This window comes from Nanorana parkeri, unplaced genomic scaffold (genome assembly GCF_000935625.1).
Source record: "Nanorana parkeri isolate BGI_ZX_2015 unplaced genomic scaffold, ASM93562v1 scaffold1119, whole genome shotgun sequence".
Lineage (NCBI taxonomy): Eukaryota > Metazoa > Chordata > Amphibia > Anura > Dicroglossidae > Nanorana > Nanorana parkeri.
The window spans coordinates 202,117-213,466 of NW_017307387.1; the positions used below are offsets into that span (position 1 = coordinate 202,117).

Genomic DNA, 11,350 nt, shown 5'->3' on the forward strand with positions numbered 1-11,350 from the left:
TATATAATTGCAGTCCAGTCAGGAAAGCTGGGCCTGTAGTCTATCAGTGAATTATCTGGAATTACTGGCGTTCCCAAGGAAATGATAACTGAGGCACGGGGAGGGGGGAAGTGGGCAGAGTGAAGAAGCACCCTGGTGGACATTAATGACAACTCTGAACAAAATTTGGGGAGGAGCGGGTGTGCGGATTCACTCGTACGCCTCTCCATCGTAATCCTCAAATATAAAGGAGTCTGGTTCCAGGTTCTCAGATTCGTCGTCTTCATCGTACGAGAAATCATCCTCGTCTAAATCGTCATCGTAGTCCACGTGCCATTCCGGGACATACTCATCGTCATCCTCCTCCTCATCTTCCTGTTCCCCTGCCGTATCTCCAGAATCAGAGGCATCCCTAGTGCTAAAAGAGCAATATGGAACACATGAAGGGTCCTCCCCGCAGGTGGCAGAAGAATAATCTTCATCTGATGTTACTATGTAGAAGCATCTTATCTACTAGAGCTCAGCAGAATAATGACCCCAGTATTCCCTTATACCCCCAACATTCCCCACCCCAGTATTCCCTTATACCCCCAACATTCCCCACCCCAGTATTCCCTTATACCCCCAACATTCCCCACCCCAGTATTCCCTTATACCCCCAACATTCCCCACCCCAGTATTCCCTTATACCCCCAACATTCCCCACCCCAGTATTCCCTTATACCCCCAACATTCCCCACCCCAGTATTCCCTTATACCCCCAACATTCCCCACCCCAGTATTCCCTTATACCCCCAACATTCCCCACCCCAGTATTCCCTTATACCCCCAACATTCCCCACCCCAGTATTCCCTTATACCCCCAACATTCCCCACCCCAGTATTCCCTTATACCCCCAACATTCCCCACCCCAGTATTCCCTTATACCCCCAACATTCCCCACCCCAGTATTCCCTTATACCCCCAACATTCCCCACCCCAGTATTCCCTTATACCCCCAACATTCCCCACCCCAGTATTCCCTTATACCCCCAACATTCCCCACCCCAGTATTCCCTTATACCCCCAACATTCCCCACCCCAGTATTCCCTTATACCCCCAACATTCCCCACCCCAGTATTCCCTTATACCCCCAACATTCCCCACCCCAGTATTCCCTTATACCCCCAACATTCCCCACCCCAGTATTCCCTTATACCCCCAACATTCCCCACCCCAGTATTCCCTTATACCCCCAACATTCCCCACCCCAGTATTCCCTTATACCCCCAACATTCCCCACCCCAGTATTCCCTTATACCCCCAACATTCCCCACCCCAGTATTCCCTTATACCCCCAACATTCCCCACCCCAGTATTCCCTTATACCCCCAACATTCCCCACCCCAGTATTCCCTTATACCCCCAACATTCCCCACCCCAGTATTCCCTTATACCCCCAACATTCCCCACCCCAGTATTCCCTTATACCCCCAACATTCCCCACCCCAGTATTCCCTTATACCCCCAACATTCCCCACCCCAGTATTCCCTTATACCCCCAACATTCCCCACCCCAGTATTCCCTTATACCCCCAACATTCCCCACCCCAGTATTCCCTTATACCCCCAACATTCCCCACCCCAGTATTCCCTTATACCCCCAACATTCCCCACCCCAGTATTCCCTTATACCCCCAACATTCCCCACCCCAGTATTCCCTTATACCCCCAACATTCCACACCCCAGTATTCCCTTATACCCCCAACATTCCCCGCCCCAGTATTCCATCATACCCCCAACATTCCCCAATCACACAAGGAACAAACATAATACATCACAGTCATCTGAGTCCAGCTGGAATCAATGTGGATGAATCTAAAGCCTGAGCGAAAACTACCAGAAGTAAGAGAGTAAAATGAAACCAGAAGAGAGATAAGCGAGAGAGAAGAGAGAAGGGGAAGCAAGGATACATATGAGTAGGATGAATGAGTAGAGAAGGAAGAGAGGATAGAGGTAAGGGGACAAAATAGAGGAGCGAGAAGAATGAGCGAGTAAAAGGAAGCGAGAAGAATGAGCAAGTAGAAGGAAGCGAGAAGAATGAGCGAGTAGAAGAAAGTGAGAAGAAGAATGAGCAAGTAGAAGGAAGCGAGAAGAAGAATGAGCAAGTAGAAGGAAGCGAGAAAAAGAATGAGCAAGTAGAAGAAAGCGAGAAGAATGAGCGAGTAGAAGAAAGCGAGAAGAAGAATAAGTAAAAGGAAGCGAGAAGAATGAGCAAGTAGAAGGAAGCGAGAAGAAGAATGAGCAAGTAGAAGCGAGAAGAATGAGTAGAAGGAAGCGAGAAGAATGAGCAAGTAGAAGGAAGCGAGAAAAATGAGCAAGTAGAAGGAATTGAGAAGAATGAGCAAGTAAAAGGAAGTGAGAAGAATGAGCAAGTAGAAGGAAGCGAGAAGAATGAGCAAGTAGAAGGAAGCGAGAAGAATGAGCAAGTAGAAGGAAGCGAGAAGAATGAGCAAGTAGAAGGAAGCGAGAAGAATGAGCAAGTAGAAGGAAGCGAGAAGAATGAGCAAGTAGAAGGAAGCGAGAAGAATGAGCAAGTAGAAGGAAGCGAGAAGAATGAGCAAGTAGAAGGAAGCGAGAAGAATGAGCAAGTAGAAGGAAGCGAGAAGAATGAGCAAGTAAAAGGAAGCGAGAAGAATGAGCAAGTAAAAGGAAGCGAGAAGAATGAGCAAGTAAAAGGAAGCGAGAAGAATGAGCAAGTAAAAGGAAGCGAGAAGAATGAGCAAGTAAAAGGAAGCGAGAAGAATAAGTAAAAGGAAGTGAGAAGACGAATGAGCAAGCAGAAGATGGAAAGGAAGAGACATAAGTGAACAGAACAGGGGAGCGAGGAGAAGAATGAGCAAGTAGTAGAAGAGAAAAGCGAGGGATGAGAGCATATCAAGGAGATAGAAGGAATAGTACAATGGAGCATGGGGATGAGTGAGTAGAAGGAAGAGAGTATAGAGATAAGCATGTAGTAGAATGGAGTGAGAAGAAGGGAAAGGGAGAAGTTAGAAGGGAGCAAGGAGATGGATGAGCAAGTAAGAAAGTGAGAGAAGATATTGATGAGTGAAGAGGAGAGCAAGAAGAAGAAAGCGAAGAATGAGCGAGTAGTAGAAGGGACAGAGGAGAGGGATGAGCAAGCAGTAGAAGTTAGCGAGGAAAAGAATGGAGTGAGGAAAGAGGAGCGAGTAGAATGGAGAGAGGAGGATAAACGAGTAAAGGAAGGAGGAGAGAGAAGGATTAATGAGCAGAGGTCAGTTCCTGTAAAAAGTATTCCCCTCTCTTTGGAAGGTTTCATGTTTTGTTGTCATAGGGCAGTGGTGGCGAACCTTGGCACTCCAGCTGTTTTGGAACTACAAGTCCCATGAGGCATTGCAAGGCTCTGACAGCCACAGACATAACTCCCAGAGGCAGATGCATGTTGGGATTTGTAGTTTTGGCACAGCTGGAGTGCCAAGGTTCACCACCACTGTCAGAGCATTAAACAACAGTGACTTTCATTCTATTTTTGATAAAAAGAAAAATAGACATGTAGCATGGACAGGATAGGAGGCTGGAGGTTGGGATAGCGTAGGCTTATGGTCAGGGGAATGAGAGGATGGAAAGCTTGAGAATAGAATGGAATAAGTGCAGAGAATGGACACAATGGGAGACTATATACAAGTAAGGAGTAAATAGCAGAGAATGGACAGGATGGGAGGCTAGAGGTCGGACACAATGAGCGCAGAGAATGGACACAATGGGAGACTATATACAAGTAAGGAGTAAATAGCAGAGAATGGACAGGATGGGAAGCTAGAGGCCAGGACAGAGTAAGAAGCACAGAGGATGCTCAGGAGTGGAAGCTACAAGCCAGTAAGGAGCAAAGAGCACAGGACAGGAGGCTAGAGGCCAGGATGCAGCAAAGGGCACAGAGGATAGGAAGCAAAGCTTGTGATAGGTTGTGCAAGAATCAAGGAGCAGAACATGATTGAAGGGTTGCAGTCTCTTACTCTGAGGCTCCTGGAAAGGCAGATATTTCGGGCACATTGGAGGCCTTTGTTGCGTTATCGTCTGGCTGGGAGAGGAATCCTACTCGGAAGTCCTGTGTGAGACAGATTTGGTTTGCTGCCTTGTTTTCTGTGCCTCAGCTTTACACTACAGAATATCAGGCAGATTATGGAACGTCTCCGATCAGCTGGGATTAAACACAAGCCCCCTCCCCTGATCCTGGCAATACTTGCACCGGAGCCCGCCATCTCACCTGAGTGGAGTGCTGTAAGATGCCGTTCAGTCTCTCCTGCACTCTTCTCACCAGCTCCAGGGCACTGTTATATCGGTCAGAGCTCAGCAGGCGCACAGAACAGGCCAGATCCTCGCTCTGGAGAAGGCTGTACTCTGCACAACACCCAGAAGATCCATATTACACAGGCAGATCAGAACCCCACTAATGACTTCACCCCCAAAGATGTTCACAGCCACAACCCCCTGTGCTGCCCAATCAAAAATAGAGAGAAGTTCCTTACCGAGCAGAATCTGAAGCGCGTTGACGTGAAACTCCAAATTCTCTGTCTGGGACTCCAGTACATCAAGGCGCTCGGAATCCTGATTGTAATAACTATAGACACAGGCGTAACCGAGAACCTGCAAGACACCGTAAGGGGAACCCAACATAATAGAGCTTTGTTATACAGAGAACAACCGACCATACTACAGGCAGATTATGCAGAGAGGAGCCGAATGTGCTGCAGATGTTCAAAAACTGAGCTCGTGATATTTCCTCCAGCCCCCGTGCACCTGCCCCCAACTTTTCCCTTGAGATTGATAACTATCCAGCCCTCCCCCCCATGCCAAGGTCCTAGCTGTCATCCTTGACTCGGACCTCATCTTTCTTCCCCACATCCAACCACTATCCAAATCCTGCCACCTTCACCTTCACCTCGTCTTGACTATTGCAACTCCCTCCAGACTCATTCCCTAACCAACCATTCAGTATCTGCAACCCCCCTCTGTCAATCCCTCCACTGGCTTCCATCCCCCATCTGCCGATCCCTGCCCTGGCTTCCATCCCTTACCCCCCTCCGCCAATCCCTGCACTGGCTTCCACTCGCCCAAAGAATAAAATTCAAAATATTAACAATCGCTTACAAAGCCATCCACAACTCCGCCCCCGGATATATCTCAGGCCTTGTCTCCAAGTATCACCCTAACCGTCCCCTCCGCTCTTCCCAAGACCTCCTGCTTTCCAGCTCCCTCGTCAACTCCTCCCATACTCGCCTCCAGGACTTCTGTAGAGTTTCTCCCATCCTCTGGAGCTCTTTACCCCAACCAGTCCGACTATCTCCCACTCTGAATGCCTTAAGGCGATCCCTAAAGACTCATCTCTTCAGGGAAGCCGATCCCACCGCAACCTGACCGCTCAACCATCACATTCTCAAACAATTCATCCCCACACCGCTCTCTCCTCATGTATCACTGGCCCCTCCCTTTTAGATTGTAAGTCCTCAGGGGCGGGGCTCTCCTTACCATCTTATCTTGAATTGTATTGTATTGTGATTGTAATGTCTTCCTTATATTGTAAAGTGCTGCGCAAATTGTTGGCGCTCTATAAATCCATCATAATAATATTATACTCGGGGGAAAAGATTAAGCAATATATCTAAAGCAATATTATGCAGGGAGAAACTGACAGTACTAGAACCACTACAGGGAGGAGATGATTATACTTTCATGTGCCTTGAAGGATACAGAAATCCTTAGACTATCAGGATGTCCAAAAGCAGTCCTACAGAGGGGTGGGAGATATAGCACCAAAGACTAACTGGCCCCAGAAAAAAACAGAGAACTGAGGACTCCTGAAGGACCCAAAGCTGGCATGAGAGGAGGCCTGGACATTCACCGGGTACAGCTAGAAAACAGAAACAGAAGACCAGGCGGTAGCCCTGCAAACTGGTCAAAGTTGCATGACGCCGATTAGAACTAAAAGTACTCGCAGATCTAGTAGCGTGCACCTTGACAGGAAAGAGCGGGACCCAGTCCTAAAGACTAAAAGATTGGATGATGGTCTGCCCTAGATACCTAGAGATAGTGGGGCCAATAAGCCAGATTACTCTTACAGGGGCCAGCAAGAAAACGGGAGTTAGACTTACCGGTAACTCTGTGTCCAGTAATCTTCCAGGACAGCGTGCGAGAGACAGAGGCACCTCCCACCAGGACAGAAAACACATTACCAGGTCAAAGATGAAAGGTCGTCCCTCACACTTTCTCCTAACTTAAAGAACCAAAAGGACGGAAATGCAAACTATCAAAACAGAGTAACACAGCGTGGGAACCCTGGTGTCCTGGAAGACTTGACAGAAGATCCAACCAATAATGTCAGACAAACGTAACCAGACGGCCATCTGGCAAATCTGGTCTGGAGCGGCACCCGATCTTTGTGCCCAGGGAGCCACCAATGCCCTCATAAAATGTGCATTGATGAAGGAAGGTGGAGTGGTCTGCATGATCTATAGACTTCACCGATAGTCTGCCTGATCCAACACAAGCTATAGAGGATTTGGAGGCCGGACTGCTCTTGAGTTTACCCACAAAATGTATTAAAAAAAGGCATCAGATTGTGAAAAGTCTTGGTGGCATCTAGGTGGGCTACAAGGTAGTCGAGGGGACTAGGCGCCCAGTTTTTTAGATCCAGAAGCTTCCTAAAAGAAAACATTACAAGCTCAGAACAATCTAATGTTAGGCCACCACCTAAAATTGGTGGAAAACAAATTCCAGCACAAGGGGCGAAGGGGGTTCTTAATGGTACGAGCGGTTAGGGTCTGGAACTCACTGCCACAGGCAGTGTAGAATTGTTCAAAAAAAAAAAAAAAGACTCTTGGATGATTTCCTGAGGGACCGTAATATCCAGGGGTACAAGTACTCCTAAGAAAGAGATGATGCGCGGACCTATATGGGTTGGACTTGATGGACTAATGTCTTAATTCAACCCCAAATACTATGTAACTATGTAATGTCAGCTGTAAATAATACCAGTGACTGTGCCTCAGCACCTGGCCCACCACCTAGTGAATGCAGAAACCGAGGAGACATTACCAGACTCACCACTCCTTTAGGTTTTTCTGCAGCCAGGTGGTCCCTATGCAAAACCAGAAAGGGTTCCATACAAGATAAGCATGCCTTCTCAGACACTCATCTTGTTGAAGTGATGACTACAAGAAACATCACCTTGTGGGAGTGCAGAGAGAACCAGATTCAAATCATGTGGAGTCACAGGGGGAGCCAAATGGCAGTATCCCTGTCCACAAGTCTAAATCAAGGAGTGAATGACAACGGTCTCTACCACAAGATACAGCGGGCAGACACGTGGCCCTTGAAAGTGACGAGAGTCAAACGTTCCATGTCTGAAGACAGACATTGGGGGAAGTAGCCTTCCAAGCCTTTAGCATAGAAGAAAAACACAAATTCAGAGATGCCCCGACTCAAAAAAACAGAGCTTTGAAGGCCACACAGGTAACGCTAGTGACCATGAAGCTGTATGGAAAAGCATCCTTGGAAAAGCAGAACCTGACAATCTAACAGAGCCCACAGAGTGTCTGCCAAGAGTCTTACTGGGTGGATGTACCACATGTGCTTGGTCCAGTCCAGGGGTAAGAGGAGCATCAGAATGCTCTCAAATCCTGATCCTGCTCAGCAGATTATGTTTCAGGGAGGAAAATAGGTAGATGTACCGATCCCACGAAACCACCAGAGCTTCCACTGCTTCAGCTAGAGGAGACCCATCTATGGAGACAAACTAGTCCAGTTTGTTGATGAACTTCGAGAACAGGAGGTCCACATCTGGTGTCCCCTACACCACCAGAACACAATCCCAGTTTCAGGTGCTGCTGGTTGAGGAACCCCAATAACTTGGTCCCAATACCCGAGTAAGGAATCCCCAGACATACTGGCCTGACCTGAATAAGGGGTCCTATGGAACCTGAGACACAAATGCATGTCACTCGCAGCTGCAGAGATAACACTTAGAATCCTGTGCTCAGGAGAAACTTTGCGTATTTGATATATGCGGCATGGACCTACCAGTGCTGTTGGCCGACTGGAGAGACTTCCAGGATTTACCAAATCTGCCAGTATAAATCTTCCAAACAAACACACATCCACCTCGCAGAGGACACTAGCAAAATCTAAGGCATGGTTGTGTGTGGAGGTTTTTTTTTGCAGTGTCCATTTCTTCTTTAGGCAGCAATATAACCCGACAGTCTAACAAACCTAAATGTTGGTGTCTCTCAATAGATGAGAAAGTCCTGTTCATCCGGCAAGAAATGGTTGTCCTTGTCGCTTGCTTTGAGTGTGACAGAAATCTCAAACAATGGCGTCTTCCTTCCAATATATCTTCTATCAACAACTCATTCCCCCTCCCCATTTTTTATAGGTATTTATTAGGGATGCACCAATACCGTTTTTTTGGCATAGAGTACGAGTACCAATATTTTGCTTTAGGCACTCGCCGATACCAAGTAACAATATCGCTTCTTCCGCTGGCATGGAGCCGTCTTCTCTGGCAATTAGGAAGCCGGGCAGCGGGTAATGACATGCCACCCGGCTTCCTGATTGGCCGGGAAGCCGGCTTCATGCTGTTTAGCTGGAAAGCCGGCCTCCCGGCACATCAAGAAGTCAGGAGGTGGGTCATTACTCGCCACCCAGCTACCTAGTTGCCAGAGAAGCTGGCTCCATGCTCTTACAGCACTGCCGGTCAGAGGAAGTCTTCCTCTAACCGGAAGTTCCAGTATCGAGGAAGCTATCGGTGCATTTGGGTGAGTACACGCCTAAATACTCCTTATTGGCACCAATACAGATACTAGTATCAGTGCATCCCTAGTATGTCTATAGTGCTGAGAATGTAGGCAGCGTTTCACATATTGTACAGTCACATTAGTTCCTGCCCTGAGGGAGCTCACATCCATACACATACTAGGGCCAGTTATTCACCTACCAGCAGAGGAAGAACTATTTGTAGCCCAAATCAGGAAAAACTCCTCTGTACAGAGAGATACATTGTCCATGAAACGTGGTGAGAAGCTCCACCCGAAAGCATTGACAAGGCAGATCCAAGTTCTCACCTTACGGCCCATCTCCAAGACCTTACAAGCGGAGATCAGGAAGGTCAGAGTCCACAGCGGGGGTTCTTCACTAAGGACGCTCAGCCGATTCCTCAGAGAAATAGCAAATTCCTTCAGAGAGAGAAACAGAGACGACGTGTATAAGGCTCCTCGTCACCCCAGAGAAACGTCTGCCAACCAAAGCGGAGCCTTACCTTGGCCTGGTGCTGGAAGGTGCATCGTTCATTGTAATCCTGAAACCGTTTCTCCTGACGAGCGGCTTTACTGACCTGAGAGGCAGAAACACATTATACATGCGGCACACCGTCCACACGGCGCATGATACATGCGGCACACCGTCCACACTGCGCATTATACATGCGGCACACACAGCATATTACACATGCGGCATACCCTTCACACAGTGCATTATACACTTTACATGGGAAACACTGGCTGGGCAGCACACGGCATTGTCTACGCAGCATATTACACATACAGCACATCATTCAGGAATCATGCGACGCACACACTGTCCAGGCAGCACAAGGCACACCATCTACAAAGCATACATGCAGTACACACTCCGGGCAGCACCCAGCCCCCTCAGCACATTATACATGCGACACACCATCCAGGTAACGCACAGCACACCATCCACACTGAACATTATACATGCAGCACATGGCACACCTGTCTGGCAGCACACATCACAATATACATGTGGCACACCATCTGGCCAGCACACCTTCCACACACAATATTATACATGCAAGACGCTGCCTGGAAAACACACAGCCCACTGCCCACACAACACATTGTACATGCAACACAATGTCTGGCCAGCACAGGGCACACTGCCCACACAGCACATTGTACATGCCATACACCGCCTGGGTAGCAGACGGCACACATATGGTCTCCTGATCAGACAGAACAGATGGAAAGAACATGAGAGAAGCAAGGAGCTACGAGTAAGCCAATACAACCCAATGCGCTATAAGGAACAAATGTACGAAAATGAACCCAGCTAAAAGCAGATATGTTAGGCCTTGATGGAAGCAGCTGTTGCATGTGCCACAAGCCATTCTCTGCCCTGGTTACAGGACGCAGGCTGCGAGGTACAGAAGGGGTGCCCCAATGGTAGCCTACCCACAGAAGGGTTCGGTTTCACTTACAATTCTCTCAGCGTTGATCACACTTACCATAGCGGTGCAGTTGTAGTAGTCTTTATGGGTCGGCTTCCAGGGCTTCAGGCAGCGCCAGCAGAATCCATGGTTACATTTGGCACACGTCATGCTGTAAGAGGAAGGCAAGTCGGTCACAGACCCCTCTGAGGTGATGGCAGGGTGACGAGATTCATAGTACACATCACTACTTACTGCAGACAACCCTCATTTTTCTCAATCGGAGCCTGACAGCTGGGGCAATGCTTGGAGATAAGCTTGGTCAAGTGCTTGCTCTGAGCTTCCACCGTCATCCCCTCATAGAATCCTCCATCGTCCATCCACTGAGACATGTGACTGCAGCTGGCTGGGTAATGAGCCTGTGCCAAGAATGGAAGCCACGCATAACATGATCAGAGAATGGGACAGAGAGAAGTTCTGAGGTCCAGAATATAACACGGTCACAGAGATGGACAGAGAGAGACGCTGAGGTCCAACGTGTACAATGTGGGTACAGAATATAACAAGGTCACAGATGTGGATAGAGAGATGATGAGGTCCAATATGTATATAGAATATAATACCGACAGAGATGGACAGTGTGCCGCCCCAACAGGGGCATAGAATATGAGATGCATAGCCTCAGTTAAGATTAGCATTGTTATATAGGTTAGAATTTATATAGTGTGGTTTGCCTAACTATTTTCTCATAGCTAAATCCATGTGTTATCCTATGCTGCCATCTAGTGGCCTTTTGTTGTAATATACATGTCTTTCTGTAATTATTCCTCATGTGACGATGTATTTCCCCCTAGTGTACGCCCCTTCCTTCTTCCTGTGTGCAGTACTTCCTGTGTCATGGCCACAGTGAACAGCCACATGTAACAAGGACACACATGTAATCTGCACAGTACGTAGGAAAGGCATCATCTTTTGACCGCACAATACTATAACTGTTCATCTGCTGTTCCTATCATCTGCTGTAACCTGATGTTAAAGAATAAACACCTCTTTCGAATGAATCGGTATTGACGAGTTCAGCTATCTGACGAGGATTGTCCGCAGTGAGTATATATGCTTATACAGGCCAGGCATAGAGGTCTCAGC

At 47.9% G+C, this 11,350-nt stretch overlaps 1 protein-coding gene across 1 annotated transcript in view; it reads right to left on the reverse strand.

Annotated features, from left to right (window-relative positions):
- Positions 1-6: 6 nt before the first annotated feature.
- The window catches only part of CUL9 (cullin 9), a 58,969-nt gene continuing 47,625 nt past the window's right edge, over positions 7-11,350 (reverse strand). Inside the window, exons 34-41 of the mRNA XM_018567947.1 lie at positions 10,460-10,623; positions 10,283-10,376; positions 9,293-9,367; positions 9,099-9,209; positions 4,509-4,626; positions 4,247-4,380; positions 3,996-4,087; positions 7-397 (exon numbers count right to left, since the gene is read on the reverse strand). Of these exons, the coding sequence (XP_018423449.1) occupies positions 190-397; positions 3,996-4,087; positions 4,247-4,380; positions 4,509-4,626; positions 9,099-9,209; positions 9,293-9,367; positions 10,283-10,376; positions 10,460-10,623 (996 nt within the window). The 3' untranslated portion in view covers positions 7-189. The remainder of the gene's footprint in view (positions 398-3,995; positions 4,088-4,246; positions 4,381-4,508; positions 4,627-9,098; positions 9,210-9,292; positions 9,368-10,282; positions 10,377-10,459; positions 10,624-11,350) is intronic.